General features: G+C 47.4%; 1 protein-coding gene across 1 annotated transcript in view; it reads right to left on the bottom strand.

The window, feature by feature from the left end:
• Nucleotides 1-24,948, bottom strand: part of TXNDC11 (thioredoxin domain containing 11) — a 39,628-nt gene that overhangs the window by 1,186 nt on the left and 13,494 nt on the right. The window contains exons 6-11 of the mRNA XM_028707007.2: nucleotides 16,983-17,095; nucleotides 13,833-14,033; nucleotides 9,182-9,941; nucleotides 6,860-7,008; nucleotides 6,283-6,392; nucleotides 2,815-2,895 (exon numbers count right to left, since the gene is read on the bottom strand). Of these exons, the coding sequence (XP_028562840.2) occupies nucleotides 2,815-2,895; nucleotides 6,283-6,392; nucleotides 6,860-7,008; nucleotides 9,182-9,941; nucleotides 13,833-14,033; nucleotides 16,983-17,095 (1,414 nt within the window). The remainder of the gene's footprint in view (nucleotides 1-2,814; nucleotides 2,896-6,282; nucleotides 6,393-6,859; nucleotides 7,009-9,181; nucleotides 9,942-13,832; nucleotides 14,034-16,982; nucleotides 17,096-24,948) is intronic.

Raw genomic sequence — 24,948 nt, 5'->3', positions numbered from 1 at the left:
TCCTCCCCTTTGCCCTCGAAATGGTTCTTCCCGTGTGGAAGGGCCATTTTAGTTCAGATGTAACAGTGAGTTACAAGTCTCTGAGATATCCACATACCGGGGAGGAGGGTATAACACTAACTGCAGAGTTGCTGGAGGGATTGCAGCCAGATAAAATATGGGAAAAGCTCTCAGTGCTTCCAGTCGGGCAGGAATGTGTTGGACGGAGAAACTGCCTGCCCTGCTACGGAAGCAGCATCCTAGGATAAGATTTTGGAAGAGGTGTTCCTAGTGCGGTCTTGTGCATGTTGCTAAGCACTGGGATCCAGGAGGGAGATAAAAGTTGTGTGGCTCAAACATGCCACAACTGGAGCCTCAGGAAAATAGAGCTGGAATCGCCTTGCCAAGAAGTCCACATACACAAAACCATTTTTCTAGATGGCTCAGTTATCCACAGACACCTGTTTCAGATGTGCTGAGAAGCCCCTGCTTGATTGCTTTGTGGTGTTTCACATGGCAGGCAACCTGGCGCACCGTCTCTTGTGCAATCACGCCAAGCTGGTTCCTCTGGGTGTTCTGGACTACAGTTCCCATCAGCTGTGCTGGGGGGGAACTGTAGTCCAAAGGGGAATCAGCTTGGCAGTGCAATAAACTGGTACAGTATTTCCTTTAGAACTCTGTGATAGATACTAAACTTAAGACAGCTTAATCAAATTGCCTGCAGCATCTGCCCAGGCAGTTTCCATCCCAGAAGCAAGAAGGGCAAGAAATACTGGCTGTGCTCAGCAGCAGCAGCAGCAGCAGCAGCAGCAGGCTGGCTTGCGAAACCTTGCTTGCGAAAAAGCTGCTGCAGGCTGCTGCTCCCCTCCTGCCTTGCCCTGCTCTGCTCCCATGGAGTGAGAGGCTGGGAAGCTGAGGATCTCAGCCCTGACAAGCCCAGCCAGCGGCTTTTGCCCTGGCTTGAAGACGTCCCAGTTGCAACTTTATGGGTCACCTACTGTGAGCTTTGTTTTTCCTACAGGACTGAACTTCCCCTGACTCTGCAACCAGAGCGGGAAGAGAGAGGAAAACAAAGCAGGGGCAAGAACATAAAACACGCTCGCGAAAGCAGCTGCGTGAACTTTGGACAAGCATGGTCCAAGCTGCACATCTGTTGAATCCCACATATACGTTATATATCCCTCTGGCAACATCAGACTTCCCCGTGGAAATGAAATGAAATGTTCCTAATCGGCACAATGCTAGGTTTGCAGAATCACGCACTGACTCCATTACTGCAGACAACACAGAACAGACCTCTGGGGCTGTGTATGAGCAATAGCAAATGACATTGTCAGCTGCACCTTAGATGCAAGACACGAACTACCACTAAGAAGCTGGAGGTGGGGGAATCCAAAACAACTGCAGGCACAGGCAAGGGGACCTGTGGCTAACTGCATTCTTTCTCTTCCAAGGCAATAAAAGCAAAAGAATTAGATTAATTAACTTGTCACTGAACTAGAGCCAGCATTCCCAGCCTCCCTCGAGCACTCCAGATTACAGAGCAAGGAAGGGCACATGAGCAGCATGTCTATTTCTGCACGCGGAACAACGGGATAGCGGGGTTTTGATCCTGCCGCTGAAACTCTGCAGCCTTTGCTCAGAATTCCTCCGGGGAAAATAAAAATAGCGGCTAAAAGGCTGAGAGGTCCCTGCTTCAGACCTTCCCTCTGCTATGACAAGGTACCCTCAGGCAGCTGCTGAGTCTCTTAACTCGGCTCCACCTCCTGGGCAGAGCGACAAGAAGATAATACTGACCTACTTTGCAAGGGGGGTGGTGGTGATAAGGCTGTCTGGAATAAGGTCAACAGAGCTTTCTGAAATCTTCGTGGCTGAGCGCCAGGAGGAAAGCGGCAGTGATAATGGAAATGGAGCCGCCTCAATTAGACTGGTTTGTTGCCTGTTTCAGGTTACCGTATTTTTTGCTCTATAAGACTCACTTTTCCCCTCCTAAAAAGTAAGGGGAAATGTGTGTGTGTCTTATGGAGCGAATGCAGGCTGTGCAGCTATCCCAGAAGCCAGAACAACAAGAGGGATCACTGCTTTCGCTGCGCAGCGATCCCTCTTGCTGTTCTGGCTTCTGAGATTCAGAATATTTTTTCCCTTGTTTTCCTCCTACAAAAACTAGGTGCGTCTTATAGTCTGGTGCGTCTTATAGAGCGAAAAATACGGTATGTATTGCAGGAATTTAAACCCAGGCTTCCCAAATGATTGCTTTCTGGTAGAGGCCTACATGGACTGAGCTCGGTGCTTTGTTTTTCCATTCAGCAAGGACTTCTAAGCAGGATCTGCTGAGAACTGGCACGAGGCCCGCCTCCCTGAATGGAAAGCTAACACAGCGTGCCTGTGGAAAGCCAAGAGAAGCCTTGACCGCTCTATTCTTTTTTACAGCCGGGGTGGTTTGGGGCGGGGGATGCAATCTGTGCCCCATGGGCTGCATGCAGGCCTAATTTTTGAAAGCCCTTTGCAAGTGATAGGTTCAGACCAGTGGTGGCTGGTGCCCGTTGGGCAGAAGGCAGAGAGATTGACAACAGGTGGAGCCAGTGAAAGGCAGAGTCAACTAATTCTTGTTGTCCGCTCAGCTACCTCCCTGCTGAGTTCCACAAAGGGAACTCAAAAGAGGAAGAGGAAGCTGGCAGGCAATGGCAGCCCCTAGGCTGCCTCCACTGGCAAGCCACTGGTCAGGGTGGAGAGAGGAGGAGGAGAGAGTGTCCCTGCTTTAAGGCAACTGTCAATATTGATTATACATTTTAACCTCAAAACACAGAAGAAAGAACCAGAAAAGGGGAAATTTACCGATCATGAGGGAAAAACAGAATGCTGGGTAGGCGGTCGGTCATGAATTCCCAGGGAAGGTCGTTCTGAGAAACATCAATCCTGTTATGAGAGCAAAACAAATACAAACACACTGATTATAGAGGACCATAAATTCAGTGGCCAAGCACATACTTAAGCATGAGCATCATGTTTATCACATTGACTTCCTGCATTACCGTTTTAACGTTCTGCTCCTGCAAGGTCATCCTTCTAGCAAGTATTTCTGCAGTGCAGAGAAGGGGAAGGCTAGAAGGAGGTGCTCTCAGAGCAGTGACTCGTACAGAGATGCAGCAAGTGCTGCCTCCTATGAGTGGGGGCTTCGGGGCTCACCAGAACCTCTTGTCATTGATTCTATTCTTGGAAACAGAGAAGTCAACCGTGGTACGTGACCTTTGTTTTGACAGGGGAAGCCCCTCTCTATTGGAAAACGTCAAGATGCCCTAAGGCAGGCACCCCCAACCTGCGGCCCTCCAGATGTTTTGGCCTACAACTCCCATGATCCCTAGCTAACAGGACCAGTGGTCAGGGATGATGGGAATTGTAGTCCAAAACATCTGGAGGGCTGAAGTTTAGGGGTGCCTGCCCTAAGGCATCTCCGTGTTAATTGGTTCCAAATTTACTCCCTTGCCAACTGGTTATTAAGGATAAACGGTGCTCCATGCACCCTGAGAAGCCTTTGAAGATCTTAGGCCAGCTGCTAAGTGCCTTAAGGTGATGGTCTCTAAGGTGTATACACTTTTGCTGAATATTAAGTATGGGGATGGCTGCTGGCATGGGAATCCGATCCTGGCTGCCCAATTCCAGAAACTCAATAGTCTGGCATGTGGTCTCGGGTTTATCTGTCAGCTACCTCAGCACTCAATTAATGGGCTATGCTCAAACTGAGCCTGGCATTGGACACCAGGCAAGCTCATTTACATTAACTCTAACCTGTCCACACTTCAGTGGAGGGGATATGAGACACGTGGGTTTTATCTATGGTGGGTGTGTTTGGATGTCTAATGGCTCCGCATTTTTTTCTATACTTGGCTAATTAGACAAACGATTCTGCCTGACGTTCCTCTCCACCTTTTCTCAGGAGACATTATTCCCCAGATACTGCAAACCATTAGTAATGATATGCTTAGCAGTGGTCAGACTGGAAATTGGAAGGAAGTGGGCAATCTTTCTTTTAAAACTTGGTACGAGACAGTCTGGCAATTAGCACTTGATGATAAGCTTACTCAAGAATGCAGGGAAGCCAGGGGAGTGGCTCTGATGGATATTTTTGTTCAAACTTGGTACCTGCTCATCTGTTACACAACTCAAGGGGTGGGGAACACCCCACCCCGGCCACAACTTTCTGGAGGGGCATTCCTGCAACTTCATTGCCAGAATAGGGTGTAATACTACACTGCACTATGGTGACATAGAAGTTTCTCCTTTTTGTTGTTTCTTTTCTTGTTTAATTATGGGTGTTCTGTAAGCAGTTAACAAGTTAATAAATCAACAAACAAAATATGGATTCAGTTCTCCTGGCACACATTACTAGTCTAAAATAACGAATATGGTACACACGGCCAACAATCATCACCAGAAGAGTCAGAAAGATATTCTTAAAGATACTGTGGAAACTACGGGAAGAGATTAAACCTCAAGCTACGAAAAGATAGAATATGCTTCCTTCAAGGGCAAGCAAGAGAGGAGGCCCGGACGCAGATGGAAAGTTTGAGAAAGCAAAAATAAATGAATAAAATAAGAGAAGAGATAGATGGCCTTGTTATTTATCTTGGAAATAAGGTGGGTGAACAAGCAAAACTTGCCAGGTGGGGTGGGGGTTTGCAGATCATGCATTTAATTAACTGTTGAGCAGTTTCTTCAAAGGGCAGAGCTTAAAATATACATCTGTATAATCTGCCCAGCAATTGTCCTTGAGTCATGCTGATGAGAGAGAGAGAGAGAGAGAGAGGAGGAGGAGGAGGAGCTTGAATTTGATATCCCACTTTATCACTACCCGAAGGGTCTCAAAGCGGCTAACATTCTCCTTTCCCTTCCTCCCCCACAACAAACAATCTGTGAGGTGAGTGGGGCTGAGAGACTTCAGAGAAGTGTGACTAGCCCAAGGTCACCCAGCAGCTGCATGTGGAGGAGCGGGGAAGCGAACCCGGTTCACCAGATTACGAGACTACCGCTCTGAACCACTACACCACACTGAAGAGTGTGTCAAGCCCGGAGAGCTACTCAGGGCTTGACACAGAAGAATCCCAGGGCCATCCTAAATGCAAGCTCTTGTACATGGAGACAATTGAACCAACTAAGAGTGAATTACCAATAACCTTTTAAATATCAGAGTGATTTCATAGGGCAGGGTGTATAGAAGGGAAGGAAATGTGTGCAGGCCGCACATGGAATAGGCCAAGCTTCACAGTGGCTGACAGAGACTGACCAAACACAGTTCAAGGTACCCAGGCAGTCTGGACTTTTTGCACCAGAAACTACTCTTCTTCCAACCCTCACTTGGAAAACAGACCAAGACCACCAACTTCCACTTTGTTCAAGGCCTTGGGCACATTTCTCCAAAGCTTGGTTTGTTTTCCACTGCTCTTGGCTCTGTAACTTAGGAAGCATCTGGGTCAGGGTGACCAAAGAAACCAGGCTAAGCAAGGCTGCTGGGTTCAGGCATAATGCCAATCCGTAGTTACAACAAACTGTGGTTTCTAAGCCAATGAAACAAGGTTTGCTGACACAAAACAAGCCAGCCATGGTAAGTCTGGTGGGCTGCATTTGCATGTTCAAACAGACCACATCTGTCTAAGCACATCATGTGTGAATCAATCCAACCACCAGCTTTTCTCATTAAACTATTGTTATTTGTGGGGCAGTTTCCTCTAGTTCAGCATCAGCATTTGAGCTTAAGCCTCTTGCCCCCACTTGAGTGTGCCCAGTAAAAATTGTTCAGTTCTTCCCTTTATCAAAAACTAGGGATGTTACTCAGCTTAACTGGGGTCCTGTGTGTTATGTTTGGCTTCCAGATAAAAAGCTAGAGGACAGCTGTAGAATTCTCTTCTCATGGATGTGTTTCATTCTGCAGTTTCACTTTTTTGTACAAAAAACCCCCCAAAAGCAGATGGGGCTGATGGAGGACTTCCCCAAACCTGGAAATGGGGCTTTGTGGCCCTGCCTGGCTCCACATACCCACTAAAGACTCACAGAATAAAACACAATCCCCTAACTTGGGCAGCTGATCAAGACATGGAAAGTGTGGTTTACACTTTGATTAAGAGCACACACCAGCCTTTCCCAAGCTGGTGCCCTCCAGATGTTTTGGACTAAAGCTCCCATCGTCCCCAGGCTGGAGCTGATGAGAGTTGCAGCCTTAAACATCTGGAGGGCACCCAGTTGGGGAAGGCTGGCATACACAGTCCCAAGAGTATCTTAATGTAATGGAAAGAAGGGAGAAAGACTCACCTCGCCACAAGGAAGTTATCAGCAGGCAGGATCCGGGCGAGCTGGATGAAGATGTGATTGAGAGACATGCAGAAGCCGCACCAAGGAGCATAGTAGACCAGCAAAATGTCCTGAGTTTGATGAAGGGAAGATTAGATGTTGTCGTTTTCTTTCACCCTGGCACCCCATCTCCCCACATTTTTGTTAACGCCATTGAGCTATGTTTACAAGGGCCCCTTTCTGGTTTTCCAGTTGTGGACACAAACGCAGAAGGAAACTCCCCACTCCAACTCACAACAAAATTTGTTAAGTTGGATGGGGGGGGGGGAATTAAAAATTAACCTTTTAGGACTCTCAGGCTACCTCTGTTGTGGACCTAGAGCGGGGGTCTGGGGCAGCTAAGCTGTGCTAAGCAAGCCTTTCTTTGCACCATGCCAGGTCAGATGAGATAGGAGTCATTTTCCAATTGCGTTTTAGGACATCGTCAAGGTGTGGCTGTTATTCCCCAGGGCATGACCATGTCGTTCAGATGCAAAACAAAGAATCAGCCATGGAGGCAGGCGGAGGCAACCGACCGCTGGACCCTAGAGAGCCTTACCTTTTTGCTCCTCAACGTGACCTCATGGAAAGTATCGGTGAAAATTTCTCTAATGACATGCTGAGATCGAATGCGGCTGGGCCTCCTGTCGCCTACAAGGTGTCTTTTTAAAGGACTGTACAAAACACTGTAGTTTTGAATGAAGGTTTCTAAAAAAAATAAGAGAGTCCACATTCAGGAGGTTATTTTGAGTTTCTAGGCTTGACAATGTAACATGGAAGCAGGTTTTAGGTCTGAGAAGCATCTTGGCAGGATTGTGTCTGTGGGCTGTTTCAGGAGGTTGCAGCAAAAAACAGAAATATCCCCCTCAACTGTTGTTAGGGTGGTGTTATATTTTGGGTTTCCACATGCATGGAATGTGGCATTAGGGTGAGTACCCTCAGAATCCCAATTTAACAACAACAACAACAAACCTAATTATCTAGTCCTTAGGTTGTCAAGCAGAACATGTCCAACGCGTAGAAAAATCTAAAGAGGTCAGAAAGGTACTGAGCGCTGCACTCCCTGAATCCATTTGCATGGATTGTTCAAATCAAGCTAGAATTCTGCTGAACTATCTTACTCAACTCGCAGGGTTCGGCTTCTTTTTGTCAAAATTTCACTGCTGCCTCAAAAAAAAACACCCAATAGCGTGTCTTCTACTATTATCAAGCAGTTTCAAGGGGGTGGGAGCGTTGAGTGTGTGTGAGTCTCTAAGGTGAGCGGAGAACTGCATTTGATAGGGAAATCTCTTGTCATGTCAGAGCATGCACACGCATGTATTGCATGGCACACTGTAACAGCAGGGGCTCCTAAAAGTCAAGCATACCGTTGGCAATGTAAGCTGTAATTTAGGAACCCTTCCTGTCCAGGGTTGGGAACCCCACACCCCACCCCAACGAGGCATCTAGTACAATAAAAGGAAGTGGTGCAACGAAACAGATTTTCTGAAAGGCAACATTTCATGTAATGTTAAGAGCAGCCAAGACAGTGATGGCCAAATCTGACCCTCCAGCTGTTTTGGGACTACAACTCCCATCATCCCTAGCTAACAGGACCAGTGGTCAGGGATGATGGGAATTGTAGTCCCAAAACAGCTGGAGGGCCAAGTTCGGCCATCACTGAGCCAAAATAAAAGCACAAGAGAGATGGACAGTAACTGCTGTGCATTGCACCAATGAGGAAAGAACTAAGTGGACCCTCCTGAAGGAATGAGTTCCAGAGCCTCAGCACCACCACCACCAGGAAGGCCCTCCCTTGTATGTCCACCCAGCAGGAAGGGTGATTCAGAGTAGGGTGGACAACCTGTTGGCCTCCAGATGTTGCTGGACCCTCATGATCCCTTTCAACTCTATGATTCTATAACACCAGGAGTGGGGGGCGGATGGACAGGCTTCCCATCCCTGCCCCTGCCCTTTCCAGCCTGGGTTTAGCAGGCTGTATGCCTCTTTGGCTATTCAGGCAGCCTTCACAGGGTCAGCTTCACATGCCTGGCTGTTCTGAGAAATCAGAACAGCCTCGGCAGTGATGTTGGCCAAATAAAAGTTTGAAGAGCAAGAAAAGAATATCCTACAGCAGGAAGGGAGGACCTCCACATGTCAAGATTCCTGCACTGCAGGGGGTTGGACTAGATGTCAGGTGCCAATATTACCGTATTTTCCCGTGTATAAGACACCCCCTGTTTTGGGGGACTCCAAATTAAGAAAATGGAGATAGTCAAGAGTTGCAGAGTTGTTAAGATGTTTTGGGGAGGGTTGCCCAGACTTGTTGAGCTTTTTTTTTTTGGGGGGGGTTGCCGACAGTTGGGGAAAAGCCGCCAACCGCCCGCCCGCCCAATTGCCGCAAGGGCAGCCAATCGACAACAGCCATTGCCCCGGCCACCAATCAAACGCCCAAGAGCTGCTGACAATCTCCTGCTCGCGGCTGCAACCAATCGTCCGTCCACCCTCTGCACTATCCGTGTATAAGACAACCCCCAATTTTTAACATAATTTTAAAAGAAAAAAACCTTGACTTATACACAGAAATATACGGTACTTGCTTTTCTGTGATAGACCAAAAAACAAAAAATAGAGGTCTTTTATAGTACTTTTAACATACTTCTAAGAATCACTGATTTCATCTGTTACTCGTGGTTTTATATATCTGATGCCTTTTAAAAACCGTTAAAAGCGTCCTGGAATCAAATCTTGATGAGCAGTGGTGTTAAAAACGAAGTAGAAGAGGCCAAAAAGAAACCATTTTAAATCAGTAGTCTAATTTCCCTGCAAACCTGGGTCATGCTTTTAGTAACAGTGACATCTGCACCCAAACTTTGGAACTAATGAGGCGGTCGTACCATACCTAGGTTAGATTTCAGCAGAGCCTGGTCCTGATCCAGGATATAGTGTGTCTCTTCCTTGAGGTCCACAATGGCAGCAAACTCCTTCACCGGAGCAGACCTTGATGCTCCCAGCCTCTCCGCGTACAGCCAGAAGAGATTTGAATCCAGCAGGTATAGGTTCAAGGTCTTGTTAGTCCTGCAACTCAGGCCGGTCACGTAAGTGTCGCAGAGGGCATTTTCCGGGATAAGACCGCTCCTGTCCTCAATGTGAGGAATAGAGTTTTGGGGATCGTCTTTCCATCTCTTCCCATGGGAAGCAAGAGCTAATTCCTCGGAGCCGGCGAAGCCCAGCGGGGTCCTGCTCACTGTCCTGCAGCACGCGGTGTAGTAGCTGAAAGGGCTGTAAAAGCTCAGGAAGTTGCTGCACAGGGAATCCGTCTTGGACATCACTTGGAAAAAGGTCCGCTCCTTGAGGTAGAACGAGTCCAAGGCTGCTTCTATCTCCAAGAAGTTGCAGTGCAGGCCTCCCAGGCGGCTGGGCCTGACCCCGACGGTCTGGTTGATGCACAGCTCGCAGACGTTGTGGGTCCGGGTGATCGAGTGCCACTGAGGAGGCAGCACCACTGTGTTGCAGCAAGGGGACTTGGCGATGGAGATGGCTTCGGCTAGAGGGAGGCGGATGCCGGACTCTGAGGATGCTCCTCCTTGCAAATGCCCGGCACCCGCTTCCCCTGCATGGCTTCTGTTGCAGCGCTTGTATTCCAAAGCCAATTCCGAGATCTAGGAGGAGAAAAGAAAGCCGTATGGACATTTCTCCTCGTCTTACCAGGCCACCGTTATAATATCAGGAGGAGGGAGGAAACCAAAGACAATTGGCAAAGTTATCACCCTTTACCTCTCAGTTTGTCCCTGGGGGGAAAAAACCCTGTGTGTTGCCATATTGTAGGATACACTCAAACTTCCCCACGGTTCTATGCTACAAGCACCGCAACCTAGAAAACACCCCATTATTCTCCCCAGGGCTATGCCTTCAATATCAATATTTACAAGTCCTTGGGAAGCTTCCAAGGAATCTCAGTATTTGAAAACTACTGACTTTGAGCAATCTCTGCAACAATGCACAGTTATTCGCTCAAAGGCTGCTCTGCTTCAAATTTCAAGCAACACCTCAGCCCAGAAGCAGAAGGCAGGACACACTTTGGGAAGAGTAAATAGCATCAGCTGACCCAGGCAAGTGAGCTAATGTGTATATTACAGGCAAAGTTCCAGTCTTGCCGGCTCCAAAAGTAGTTTTAGGGCTACTTAAATAATTAGCCACCTGCCCCATTTAAGTGTTTGTGTGGGTTTTTTTAAAGAAAGAAGGGAATATTGAATTCCAGGGCTGAGCGGAAGAACAGTCACACAGAGGCCACAAAAATCTCTCTACCCTTTAGGTTACAATGCATAGTGATTTCTCTCTACTTCTCTGAGCTTGTCAGTTCCAAAGCTGTTCGAACCTGCTGGTTTTTAAAGGCTTGTTGTTAAAAATGAAAAAATACAGGCAAAGACCCAAAGAGCTCCTTTAGGCCACCCTTTCCATCCTGAGCAGATGCTACCTGGGAGGAGGGCTGTTGGCAAAATGCAAGCCCCAACGAATGACGATGTGATGCCCGTCTCTTTGCTCACTCTCAATCCCACGCAAGAGGTGCTGCCGCTGTGCCACGGGGCAAGGGCCGGGTGATGTGCAAGCAGCAAGTTGCCACATGCTGCTCGGTTTGAGAACGAGAAAGCAAAAGGAAGATATTGGGTGGCGTCTCTTACAGCATTGAACTGGGCACCACTGTTCAAGAAGGACACTGACAAACTGGAACGTGTCCAGAGGAGGGCAACCAAAATGGTCAAAGGCCTGGAAACGATGCCTTATGAGGAACGGCTAAGGGAGCTGGGCATGTTTAGCCTGGAGAAGAGGAGGTTAAGGGGTGGTATGATAGCCATTTTCAAATATATAAAAGGATGTCATATAGAGGAGGGAGAAAGGTTGTTTTCTGCTGCTCCAGAGAAGCGGACACGGAGCAATGGATCCAAACTACAAGAAAGAAGATTCCACCTAAACATTAGGAAGAACTTCCTGACAGTAAGAGCTGTTCGACAGTGGAATTTGCTGCAAAGGAGTGTGGTGGAGTCTCCTTCTTTGGAGGTCTTTAAGCAGAAGCTTGACAACCATATGTCAGGAGTGCTCTGATGGTGTTTCCTGCTTGGCAGGGGGTTGGACTCGATGGCCCTTGTGGTCTATTCCAACTCTATGATTCTATGATTTAGTTTGGCCCAGGTGAAGCCGGTGCTGTGAAACAAGGAGGGATGGCACAGCAACAATTCCAAGACGGCCTGTGCAGAGGGATGTGCAGGACTTTCTGAGCTGCGCTGGCAGAGATGCTGGAACGGAGAGTTTCTTGCCATGCGGCCGCCCGGGAAGCAAAGCTCTCCCCAAGCGGGAAGGAAAATCACAAAGCAACCCTTACTGTAAACAAATCACATAAGAGGCCCCCTGAAAGCGAAAGGAAGCTGTGCAAGGCAGCTGGAGTCATCTCTGGCCAGGAGAAGCACTTGGGATTTTCAAGAACAGGATGAGGCTGGGACAGATTTTGTTTTTTAAAGTGGTTTTTTTTTTTTTTTTGGTTTGCAGATGCATACATTACTCCCCACATTTGCACGTGGCAGGGAAGAGGAACTTGTGGCCCTCCAGAAGCTGAGGGACTCCTGCTCCCATCAGTCAGCCTGGCCCAAGCTGAGGGATGATGGGAAATGTAGGCCAACAACTGTCTGGAGGGTTACCATCCTGGGGAAAGAGGGTGAAACACCCTGTGAAATTAAGTAAGCTTGCTGTGCATCTGACGCAGACAGGCAAAGATGCCCTTTTTCTGCTTGGCTTGTCAGTAGCTTCTCACCTGGAGGGAGCTACGTCTGCCTCCAAGCAACCCAGGAAGGCAGTCTGTTCCTTTGCTTCTTCGTTGCAGGCTGTTGATTTGCCAGAATCGATTTGCGGAGGTGTCTGAGGGCAGGCTGGCTAATAACTATTCTGCTTACACCTCACCTTTCCTCCAAGCAGCTCAAGGTGCCTCAATTAAAAAGCACACACAGAGAGAAGAACACACAACTGCCCTCGCTTTGCCCTGCTTATGCAGAGGCTGCATAAGGACCTCCAGAAGATAGGCAAGCCGTTATCTCTAACCTGCCCTGACAGCTTCATTCCCCTCTCCCTTAGTTCAGAAAGCCAATTAAACCAGCTTCAGCGTCAGCAACGCTTAAGGCAGCGCAGGAGCGAGCAGAGGGTGGAAATGGAAGCAAGGAATGCAGGGGACCTTGTTCCGATTCTGAGGCTGACCTGCTGTGAGTTCTTTGCAAATCCGTTAACCTTTCCATCCCTGCCTCCCAAAACCAACATGCTTATTGCTCTTCCTTTGCCCTGCAAGAGGGCAACGCAAAGGAATTTGCTTTGGGGTCAGCCAACGTTATTAAATGTCCGTGGCCAAAATCACTTGACTCCTCTGAAGGTGATAAGCGGTGGCTTACCTTCGACCACAGTAAAGCAAAGAAAAACTTGTGTTCTGTGTTGAAGTTCACCAATACCCTAAGTGTATTTGCTTTGGTTTCCTCCTGCTAAATGAGAACAGTCTCTTGCCTCCAGATAAAGCTTTGCCCAGTATCTCCTACACCTGTTTCATAGGGATACCCTCCCTGCAAACACACACCAATGCCTTCTTTTGCAGGTTGGCCCCACTGAGAAAGACACAACTTTTCTTCCAGCTTCATTTAGAAAAAGAGATCACCTATCAGAGCAAGGACTGGTTCAGGGCACTATCTGAACTCCCTAGAACTAGGGGCCTGAAGCTCGCAGGGAGTCCCATTTTCTGCCTGAGCAAGCCTGCCTGCATATGAGCAAACGATACCCTAGTGACTCTTTCATTGCACATTAACATTCAGAGCTGCCTTGTGCCAAGTCAAGCGAGGCATCTCTCGAGCCCAGTCTTGCCTCTTCTGATGCACAGTAGCACCTTGGCACTATAAACAGCTAAGCATCACTCCCATCTTAAATGCAGGCTCCCTCCCCACTCCATTCTATCTATCATAAGCTTATTGGGGGGGGGGGGGCAGTTCCAAGCTGGCATGCCAGATCTTCAAAGCTTTGTGGACTGACAAAAAACAAAGCACTGCTTCACACAATTACCGTATTTTTTGCTCTATAAGACTCACTTTTTCCCTCCTAAAAAGTAAGGGGAAATGTGTGTGCGTCTTATGGAGCGAATGCAGGCTGCGCAGCTATCCCAGAAGCCAGAACAGGAAGAGGGATTGCTGCTTTCGCTGCACAGCGATCCCTCTTGCTGTTTTGGCTTCTGAGATTCAGAATATTTTTTTTCTTGTTTTCCTCCTCCAAAAACTAGGTGCGTCTTATGGTCTGGTGCGTCTTATAGGGTGAAAAATATGGTAAATTATGGAATTTGCTCCCACAAGAGGTAGTGATGGTCATCAATTTAAAAGAGAAGAAGCAAATTCACAGAAAAACCTCTGAACGGCTACTAGCCACGATGGCTACGTTCTCCAAATGCTGGGTGCTGTGGCTCCCAGGTCCTGTTTTTAAGTCTTCCATAGCTATCTGGCTGGACACTGATCCAGCAGGGTCCTCCTTACGCTCACCTCATCTACAAGGGGATGACTTTCCGCTAAGGGGTCGAAAGGAAGAAACAGGAAGAGTGCCGGTCCCTTCTTCAGCTCGTTGTTCAGCAAAAGACTTTTCCCCCCATGGGGTCTCAGCCAGCGGATGAAGGTCTCGCGGTTCTCCAGGGCCCACTTCCAAACATTTTCCGCTGTGTAGTTCATCGCTTTGTGTGGATAGAGCTGGAAAGAGGGAGAAGAGAACTCTCAGCATTTGTTATCAATTAGGGCAAGTTAAAACTTGGTCATCCCTTAAGGAATGGCAGACTGACAGGGACCCATTGCACAATATGGTGGGAAAACGAGGCAGTTATGGACGGCGCTCATTCCCACATTCTTTGCTGCTTAACTGTTTGGTCTTTGGCTGAAGAGACACTGGGAAAACTCCAACAACAGACGCAGAACAAGCTGAGCCAAGTCACTACATAGGAAGCAGCCCTTGGGAGGAAGTTCTTCCCCTACTGGCCACACACCCTGCTAGGCAATCCTCTGAGGGCCACATGTCAGTGGTGTGTGGGGCCAGGAACAAAAGCAGTTAGGACAATAAACATTGGCTCACTCACACACAGCTCTCTCTCTTGGCAAGCAAGGAGCATTATCAGGGTTCAAAAGCACACTCTAGCTGGGGAGAAACCCTCAGGGAGAGTACAAAGCAGGTTAGGTGAGAGGTGTGACCAAGGGCCGTACAGAGAGGGCTGCATTCAGCCCCTGGGCCTGAGGTTCCTCATCCCTCGTATAACTCAAGGAATTGGTAGGAAGTAAAGGTGTTGAAGTGAAGCTGCTGATGTCTGATGCACAGTTGCAGAGTGGAAAGAGCAGGCAGAACTGTTCCCCCCACTCAGAGATACATTTTTGGTTTTGCTCAAGTCTGACCAACAATTCATTCCCAAGATTGGAAGGGAGGGTAAATCTTGCTCCAACACTGCAATCTTTTAGCTGCTCGGCAAAAACACGTTTACCCATCCAGGGATTTTAGCAGATTTTAGTTTCAGCAAATGTCAATCTGTTACACGATTCTTCTATCTGCTCCTTTTACCATTGCTCGTGTTTTATTCTATTGATTTAATAAATGTATAGAAATGTTTTAATGTTTTTTTGGGGGGAAATGACAGGGGCTGTGCATTTGGATATTCCGCCATCTGTGTATGAATCTATATATCTATATGGAGGGACCATTTTGTCATGACATGATTTAGGATATTCTTTCAACCACACAGGCTATGAAGCCACTGAAATGTCTCTGCATGTTATTAATGTGATCCCGAAGACGCGGTAAATTTCGTTTCCTAAAACTGCACGTGATGCTTCAGTGCTGCTTCACTGAAAAAGGTGCCTTGAATGCACTTGGATGGGCTGCCTTCTGAGAGGTTGGATTTAAGAGCCCACATCCTTGGAATCAGCAGGCATCCCTCTGTTTTATAAAGTTTATGTTAGCGTGGATCTTCCTTCCCACCCAGCCCAGCTTCAGCAAGCCTGGAGATAAAGGAGAGAGGAGGAGCAAAATGCACTCAAGGAGTTTGCTCATGACACACAAACATTTCAGCAACATGGGATTTTGCTTCCCTGAAATTAAAGGCAAGGGTGGAGGGGGGGGAGAAAACTACACACACACATACAGCGCTGTACAATCTTCCAGATGGTTCACTAAATTATTTGGCATAAAAGGAGAAAACCGTCTCAGTAGCTCCAAACACGAAACAAATGCTGACCTTGGCCACTGTTACATAAGTAAGCTAATTTCCTTTATTAGACTCTACCTCTCCTCCCCCTCCACGCACTAGGTTTTTGGATTACCCATTGTTCTGAGCCCTGGAGTATCTGCCTGCCAATGCAACCTCAGATAACTGCCTATGTGCCTGACTGCTGCACCTCTGCTTTATAAGACGGCCCTGCTCTGCAACCTCCTTGAGTGGCTTGGCTGGAATGGATTCTTGAATGTCTCTTACTTGCCTGGATGTAGGATGGAGAGATGTGTGTGCATGCACATCATCACCATCGTTAACAGTAACAACAACAACAACAACAACAACAACAACAACAACAACAACAACAACAACAACCTGCCTTTCACCCTAAGGTCTTAAGCAGGTTACAAGTAAAATAAACATGTTAAAATTACAGAAATAAACTACACTGAAACCTGGCAAAATTGACTGGGAAAATCAGAAACCAGGAAGAGAAGAACTTTAAGAAGTTATTGGGGGGGGGATTTACAATGTATTTAAGAGAACACTGTAAACAACTAAAAACTTTGGCAGAATTTGAATAATGCTTGTAACGTACTAAAAACTATGGTAAAAATGGATTATTATTAAAAATAGAGAGAGAAAAGTGAAGCAGTTGAAAAAATATTGATAATAGTAACCATGGAAGGGCAGAGGGGAGTCAAAGGATTCAGGGAATTCTAAATGATGATGGTGATGTTTAATGTTTGAATTTAAATTTGCACTGTAAAACTCAATAAAAAAAATTTGACAAATATTTTTTACAGAAATAAGGTGGGTCTGAAAAATATACATCTCAGATGTCAAAAGCCAGAGTCAAGGACTGGGTCCTCAGCGTTGGCCAAGAGCTGTCTAAGGAAGCAGCCAGGCGCACTTCTGTGGGAAGGGAGTTCCACAACTTAGGGGCCAACACAGAGAAGGCCCTCTCCCAAGCCTCCAACCCCCCAAGCATCTGAAGGCCTTGGAACAACCAAGAGGGACCCCTCTGCCATCTTTGCACCTGAGAGGATATGCAGGGAGGGAGGCGGTCGTTCAGGAATTTGGGGGCTGAGTTATTTAGGGCTTTAAACACTAATGTGAGCACCTTAAATTTGGCCCAGAAACGAACTGGCAACCGGTGCAGTTGTTTTTAAACGGGGGTTATATGAGAGCTGAAGGGAGCCCCGGCCACTAATCCAGCTGCTGCATTTTAGATACAGATTCTTCTAAGTTTTGCTTGGCTGGAATGGAGCCTGGTGTACAAAGGGAAGAGTTACATCCACTGCTCCACCCACTTTTGCAACTGGCCCCACCCACCATCGGAATGTGGCCCCCAGAAGGTTGCACACTAGTAAATGTGGACCAAAATGGGCTCCCCAGCCCTGGTGCAGGCGACGCAGGCGTGCAAACGTGAAAATGCACTACTCACAAGAGAAGCGTTCACGTGTCTGTGCAAGTAGACGCTGCCTGAGCTGGTCAGTGGGACTTCCTTTGCGATCAGCTTGTCTGTGATCACTCCGAAGTGGATCGTTCCAAGGTAATCTGAAAGCACATGTTACAAGCCTTGAGGAAAGAAAGGAAAGAGGCCGGGCCGCCATAACTACACAGCCTCCTTCTCTTCCACAGCTGGAAGAGAAGACTCTGAAAAACAAGCAAGCGTACACACACACACACACACACACACACACACAGAGCTCAGCTCAGCTTTCCTGGCGTTTTACACAGGAAATACAAGCAATATCCTCTTATTAATCCGCACTTTCCACCTGTGGGCAGAATGCTTCAGGGTTAAAATTCTACCTCAGCTTGCGTTTTAAGAAAAAGGGCGATTATACAACAGGATTTCGGCTGAAAAACACACTGCAATACACACAAAATAATGAAATAAAAGATCCTCCTTATAAAAAAAACAAGAGAGAAGTTGGAGCAGCACTTTTGGATTCTTTAGGCCTTAAGGAAGGGGGGAAAAAACCCTCCCAGAGCTGGAGTTTTCCTCCTTCATTCTTCACATCCAGGACCTGAAGGAGGGGAAAGGGGTCTGTGACAACATTGAAGAGTAAAGCTCTCCTCAGAATTAATAAAAATAAGGTGTTAACAGGAGGGACTGACGCAGGCGGTATAAGACAAAGGCTCTCTCCACCACGTGCACGGCTGTGTCCTTTGTGGTGGTGATCTTTTTTCAAATGAGTCATGCGCTCAATGAGTTTCAACGAGTGGAAATATTGTGGGCGAAATTAAAAGGTGCCAATATGGCAAGCAGCCCACCAGCTCTGCTGTTCCAGAGGCAGTAAAGAAAAGCGAGCGAAACCCAGTCCCTTTCCACGTGCCACCAAATTGGTCCCTGCCACCCACAGCTCTGCCCTGGCCCATCATTTAGAAATTGATGCGTGAGCAATTGCCCTCAAACAAAACGATGCTTAAGAGAATGAGTAGGCAAACTAAGGCCCGGGGGCCGGATCCGGCCCAATCCCCTTCTAAATCCGGCCCGCGGACGGTCCGGGAATCAGCATGTTTTACATGAGTAGAATGTGTCCATTTAAAATGCATCTCTGGGTTATTTGTGGGGCATAGGAATTTGTTCATTTTTTCTCTCTCCAAAATATAGTCCGGCCCCCCCACAAGGTCTGAGGGTCAGTGGTGCTGAAAAAGTTTGCTGACCCCTGCTTAAGAGCATCACATTCATTCCTCAATGCTCTTCCTCTCCTCTATCAACAAATATCTTTGCCCGCCTGGAAAGCGCCCTTGAACCCCTTCTGGTCCGAATGGAAGATAAGGGTGTATAGAAACAAGCCCGCTGTACAAAGGGAAGATTTACATCAATTGCTCCACCCACTTTTGCCTCTGGCCCCACCTTTCCCTGGCATGTGGCCCTTGGAAGATTGCCCAGGTTGAAAAAGGACCCCTGGTCTGTAATCTCCAGGGTTTTCTTGGTGGGTAATCTTGGTGGGCAGCTCCTTTTAAAAGGAGGCTGCTGGACTTTAAATGATAAAAGCTTTCTAAGCAATTAGATGTGTCTTGGCTCAGGGGAGGAGAGGGGGAACGCAAGCCTTTTAATGTTTTTCACCATGTGGCTGATGAAACATCGCAGCAATTCCACATCGAGCCAGACAATAAACGGGAGGCCTGCCCCACAGCAACCACCTCTCCTTTGAAGCAGTCCCACCCACCCCCACAAGAAATCCTATCATATTCCTCAACGTGCAAAAGAATTCAGGTCACTTTAGAGCTCAGGGTATGGAGGAGAGCACAAATACATCTCTGCTTTTAAAAAAACACACACAAAAACGCCAGCAGCCTTTAGAAATTCCAAATGGCTACAAGTCAGATCATGCATTACAATCACATTTTCTGCCACCAGTGAGCATCTTTCAAGGAGTGCTGCTCCAGGTGATCTTGAGGATTTTTCTACGTGCATAAAAATGCACATAGAGCTGCAAACGCAGCATGAAATGTGTCTAATTACCTGCTGCACTCGGTCCCAGAGAGGGCAAGGCTCTATCCATTCACTTTCTTTACAGGCCTGCGACCAAACATTTAAGCAGAAATGGGGCTGTGCCCCACAAGTGTCATGGATCCTCCCTCTTGGTTGGGTTGTCAGGGCTGGGCTACGGTGAGTAAGGAACCCCAAACTGCAAGGTGGGTCAGTAGGCAAAACCAACCTTGGTCTCCACTTCCTAGAGGAAGGACTTCTGGCAAGAGATGGGTTGCACTTAATAAGAAGTTGGCAAGCATGGGTTTGCTAAGAGTCTTGTGAAGCTGATCAGGAGAGCTTTAAACTAAATCCTGAGGGGGAGGGAGACAATAGTACAGATGACAGGGGAACACCTGGTACTGGGGATAATAGCTTCACTGATGCACATGAGGTGGTGCTCCAGAAGCCAGGGCAGGAAACTACAAGAAGGAAGCAGCTGGAGGGAATGACTTGTGGTTTCAATTGTCTCTATACTGATGCACAGAGTATGGGAAACAAATTCAGAGCTATATTTGGTCCACACTAGCCTATGCTAGTGAATTATGGTGCTGGAGGAGACTCTTGAGAGTCCTATGGACTGCAAGAAGATCAAACGTATCCATTCTTAAGGAAATCATCCCTGAGTGCTCACTGGAAGGTCAGATCCTGAAGCTGAGGCTCCAATACTTTGGCCACCTCATGAGAAGAGAAGACTCCCTGGAAAAGACCCTGATGTTGGGAAAGAGAGAAGGGGGGCGACAGAGGACGAGATGGTTGGACAGTGTTCTCAAAGCTACCAGCATGGGTTTGACCAAACTGCGGGAGGCAGTGGAAGACAGGAATGCCTGGCGTGCTCTGGTCCATGGGGTCACGAAGAGTCAGACACGACTAAACGACTAAACAACAACAACAACAGCCTATGCACAGAGAGACTCACTTTCCAGCATGGAAATGGACCCTACATTCTGAGACTCTCAACTTGCGTTTAAAAAAAACAAAAGAAAAGAAAGCAGCAGGGTGGTTTTGAAATCATAATTATGGGAACTGGCTTGGAACTGTCTCATGTCCTCCTTACTCTCCTTTGAAAACCATTCCTACAGTGGGGGGCAGGGTGAGATGAGGACTATAGGAAGCAAACTATGTGCATGCAGACAACTGGGAAAGCCCCAGGAATCCTGTCTTGTTTGAAATTCAGAAGCTTTGCTGCAGCCAGCCCTGCTTCTGTATAGGCTTACGACGGTTGCTTAACCTGCCAAGAGCAAGAGGCTTTAACCTGCTACAAGCACACATTACAAAGCTGGCAGGCTCACATTTCACTCTCCCTAACCAGTGTGGGACTCTATAATTAATGAAGCAATCAGAGAGAGTTTTGGCAACAAAGGAGGAATCGAAGAAGCAGTTATTTGCTTTCCAGAAGATTACCTGGGGGGGGGAGGGGTGCGGAAGGAAGGATGCACACTCTCACACACACTCAAGCGTGCTGGTGACATCACTTTTGGGAAAGTCTACACCTGAGGAATCTGAGCAGAGACAGCTGCCCATGGATCTGCTCTGCTACTAAGGAACAAGCGTGGCCAACTGACCTGGGGCATTTCCCCCAAATAAGAGTATATTGGCAGCGAGCCAGAAATCCATCTCTCAAGGGCAACCAGGTGTCTCTCAAATGGCATTCTGCTGCCCCTTGTGGCCAGCCACTGAGAGAAGGCCCCACAGGTTGTCTTATCTGCCCAGGTTCCAGCCTGCCACCAAGCCAGCCTGGCAGTCTTCTGGGCTGCCTCTGGATTGGGTGGCTGTAAATGTTTCGAAATCCAGCCTGGGTCTTTGCGCCTGAGCAAAGGCTCCTTTTGATGCTTTCAAAGTCAGAAGAGCCTTGCTGGATCAGAGCAAGGGTCTGCCTTGATGCTACAGATACTAGCCACTACCACCCCTGGAGACGTGCTATTTCCAGCCGCAGGAAAGGCATGGAGAACGTTATCCATTCATTGGGTTCTGAATATTCACTACTCCACCCTGCAGAGTTGAAGACCCCCTAAACAATGTAAGGATCTAAGACGAGCCCATCTAGTCTAGTATCCTGTTCTTACAGTGGTCAACCGGATGCCTGTGGTAAGCCTGAACGCAGGACCTGAGCACAGGAGCACCTGTGATTCCCAGCAACTGATATTCAGAGGCATTACTGCCTCAGATAGTGGAATTCAGTCATCATGGCTATTATCTAGAGAATCTGATTACCCAGGAAGCAAGTGCTCCCCTAATTCTGTTGCATGTTGAGTCAGGACGCAGCCCTAGGAAATGCAGAGTTATTTGAGGCCAGTTCCTTAGATTAAAGGAATTCAGTTCCTCACTTGTCCAAAATATGTAATTTAGAGTTTATTTTAAGTGCACTGCAACCCTATATTAATGACTCTTCTCTCTTTCAAGGCAATTTGGCACAGCTGCTTTAAAGAGCTGCAGGCATGGGCTCCATCTCTTAGCACACAGGTCAAGGCAGGAGTCAAACCCAAGGCTACGGCCGCCAGGGACGAGTTGGTGGGGTATGGCTTTTGGCACAGTATCTGATGCATCCTTCTTTCACACTCTCCTTTTCAAGAGCAAATGTCTTGACCCTGTGTTTGCGGAGATAAAAGTAAAAATGGATGGACCCAACCTGATTCAAAAACACCCACCCCACTCACACACGAAAACAAAGTTCAACACAGCCAATCACAAACAAGCAACCGCACCCTAGGCCAACCACAATTTCTCTCACCACCAAAGGAACACAAGCAAATAGCAAAGAGAACCTGCACAAACGACACTGACACAAAAACCCACACATACATTAAGCAAAATAGAAATATCGCCTCCCGACCCCAGCCACCATGGCCCCTTCCACCTCTTCTCCCCTTTTTTCTTCCTAATGTAACCCTAATGTCTCAACAAATGAAACTGACCCATGGAAAATGTAACTTGAAAAAAGAGACATTGTGCATACCTTTGTAAACCAAGAAAACTTGGTTTTTTAAAATATGGATGGACCCCCACTTAAAACTCCAAGATGGGCATTGCCTTTGCATCCTCTCAAATACACTGTGCTTTTCAGTGAAGCCAGTTCTCGCCTTTTCTTTGCAAGTCATCAAGAGTAAAATAATCAAGTGTATATATATTTTTTTTAACTGGCACATAATCTCTGTGCAGCACTGACTTAAGCCAGTGGGCCCTCCTCTCCCAACTCTTTGCCACAAAAATAAATAAGGAGAATACGTAAGGGGGGAGGGGGGGAATGTATAGTATCCAGGCTGATTTCACCCTCCTTGGGACAGAAATAATAGGAGTAATAAGACTGCATAAAGGAGTTCATTGGGTTTTAGTTTGTTGGCCAAAGAAATGGCAAAAGAAACCAAGCCGAACTTGGTCCAAGATAAACAGCAAATGCAGATAAAGCAACTTGTTGACAGGATACAAAACGACGGAAACGGCATGTTGCAAGCGCGACCTCTGCTCTGCACTTAGAACATACATTTCAGCACTGAGTAGGAGGGCAGAGTGCCAGGACAAAAGGTTTGGATGCCCCAGATTGTCATTTAAAAAGCAAATGGCCCTTTCAGAATCTGGATGAGGTTGGGAAAGCGCTTCCTTTCCTAAGACTCCTGCACTATCACTGCAGAACTTTAGGTTTTAAGAGCACCAAGACGGTGGGATCTTGAATGCTTTGTGGTGCCTGGACATGGAGAGCATGCCCTGCCCACAACTGGTCTTCGTCAGGAGAGAGGGCGAGGCATAAAAGCAACGCGCAAACTGCTTTCTTTGCATATGCAAGATGAGTGGACTTTCGCAGTCGATGCGAACGCACAGAGCAAGCATTGAATTCAGAAGGGCTTGCTTCCAAGTGAAGAGCGTTTAGGACTAGACTACCAGTAATGCAGTCATATTGATGTGTGGCTGTCTCCTGAAAACGTCCCCAAAGTGGTACAGACTGGGGCGGGCTGGGTCTCCATCTGGGCAGGCACTGAATTCCACAGGACCGGATTTCTAGTACAGTGGTACCTCGGGTTAAGAACTTAATTTGTTCCGGAGGTCCATTCTTAACCTGAAACTGTTCTTAACCTGAAGCACCACTTTAGCTAATGGGCCTCCTGCTGCCGCTGTGCCACTGCTGCACAATTTCAGTTCTCATCCTGAAGCAAAGTTCTTAACGCGAGATAATATTTCTGGGTTAGTGGAGTCTGGAACCTGAAGCGTCTGGAACCTGAAGCATCTTTAACCCGAGGTACCACTGTACGTATGCTTAGAAATCTGTACATATGCTTAGAAATCCTGCAGCTACATCGTTCAAAGCCACTGAAAAGCACATGGCTGCAAGGAGAATTTTGAGGAATGGTGTAAACTGGAAGGCCATTTCACACATTACAGGGCAGTGGACCTGGGTTTTCCACAACGCACAACTCAGCAGATAACTTTAGCTCAATCCCAGTTCCTCAATCGATCATTTTGATGCACATAGCAGCAAACAGGTAACATGCGTGAGTAAAATAGCCAAAAGCCACCAGGCCCCACGGTTTTCTGGAACTTTCCTGCCCCACAATTCTTTGACTTATAAGGCAGTTACAGTATTTTTCCATGCATAAGACACCCCCCATGTATAAGACACCCCCCCCTATTTTTTTAACCCCAAATTAGGAAATTCAGTTGTTTAGCTTTGGGGGGGGTCACCACTGCCAATCGCTCACCCGCCCATCACTTGCCGCACCCACTGCCGATCACACACCTTGCCGCAGTTGCCAATTGTCTGCCCACTCGCTGCCAACAGCCCACCCACGCACACCAAAGCTGATTGCCCGCATGCCTCGCCACAGCCGCCAACCACCCACCCAATTGCCGCAGCCACAGCCAATCACCAGAAGGCCTTCCCGCAGCCACCAATCACCCGCCCAATCGCTGCAGCCAATCTCCTGTTCGCTGCTGCCACCAATCGCCTGTCCCCACTCTGCATTCACTATCCATGCATAAGAGAACCCCCAATTTTTGCCTAATTTTTTTAGCAAAAAACATTGTCTTATACACTGAAAAATACAGTGTTTGTAAGTGGAGAGATGAGAATAAAAGGCCAAGAGCTGGGTGGAATTAGTAGTAATATGGTCAGCTGGCAAATCTACTCCAGGCAGCGCGATCAATACGTACTTTATTAGTGAGATAGTTCTTCCATTACTAGAGTGTTTCATCTAATGCAGAAGGCTTGGCAAACGACGGTCAATACCGATTTTAGTTCTCCCCCACCCTTGTAGTTTCACCACAACGTACACTTTCACCCGGCACCAAACAATTCCTGCCAAGGTCTAACTGAGCTAATTGGGAGTATATAAAGAATGCTATGCCCCCAAAATAAGCCACCAGCCGATTTGTTATTATTTTTTTGCAGTCCTGCCCTCTTCTCAGGAGGATGCAAGGTGGCTGTTTCTGTTGTCATGGAAACAACAAAAAGACGTCTCCTTTGGAACAGCAGTTCAACTCCTCCACATCAGTTGCTAAACTCTCCCCGTTGCAGAAAGAGAAGCCTTGAGATGAAGATTTGCATCTTGTGCCCGTGTGTCCAGTGCTATAAACCTCAAGCACTCTATCCTGTATTTTTACCTTGCGAACCACCCCAAGATCGTTTGAGGAAGGGCGGTATATAAATTCAATAAATAAAATAAAAATAAATAAATCAAGAACAGGAGAGGACTGTAGCACTCAGGCCAGCTTGTGGGCTTCCCAGAGGCATCGGGTTAACAACCGTGGGAAACAGGATGCTTGACTAGATAAGTCCGTGATCTGATCCCGCAGGAATCTACTGATGTTCTTATATTCACAAGCGGGGTGCGTTGCATGGCTCGTTTTTGAGAAACTGCTGACGCGCACGGAGAGTGTAGTAATCCAACATGTAGCACAGACAACAATGAACAAACCTAGCCCAAATCTTCCCTCT

The sequence above is a fragment of the Podarcis muralis genome, chromosome 14, assembly GCF_964188315.1.
Source record: "Podarcis muralis chromosome 14, rPodMur119.hap1.1, whole genome shotgun sequence".
Classification (NCBI taxonomy): domain Eukaryota; kingdom Metazoa; phylum Chordata; class Lepidosauria; order Squamata; family Lacertidae; genus Podarcis; species Podarcis muralis.
The sequence above is the reverse complement of the archived record's forward strand: the minus strand, read 5'-3'. Positions and strand labels throughout refer to the sequence as shown.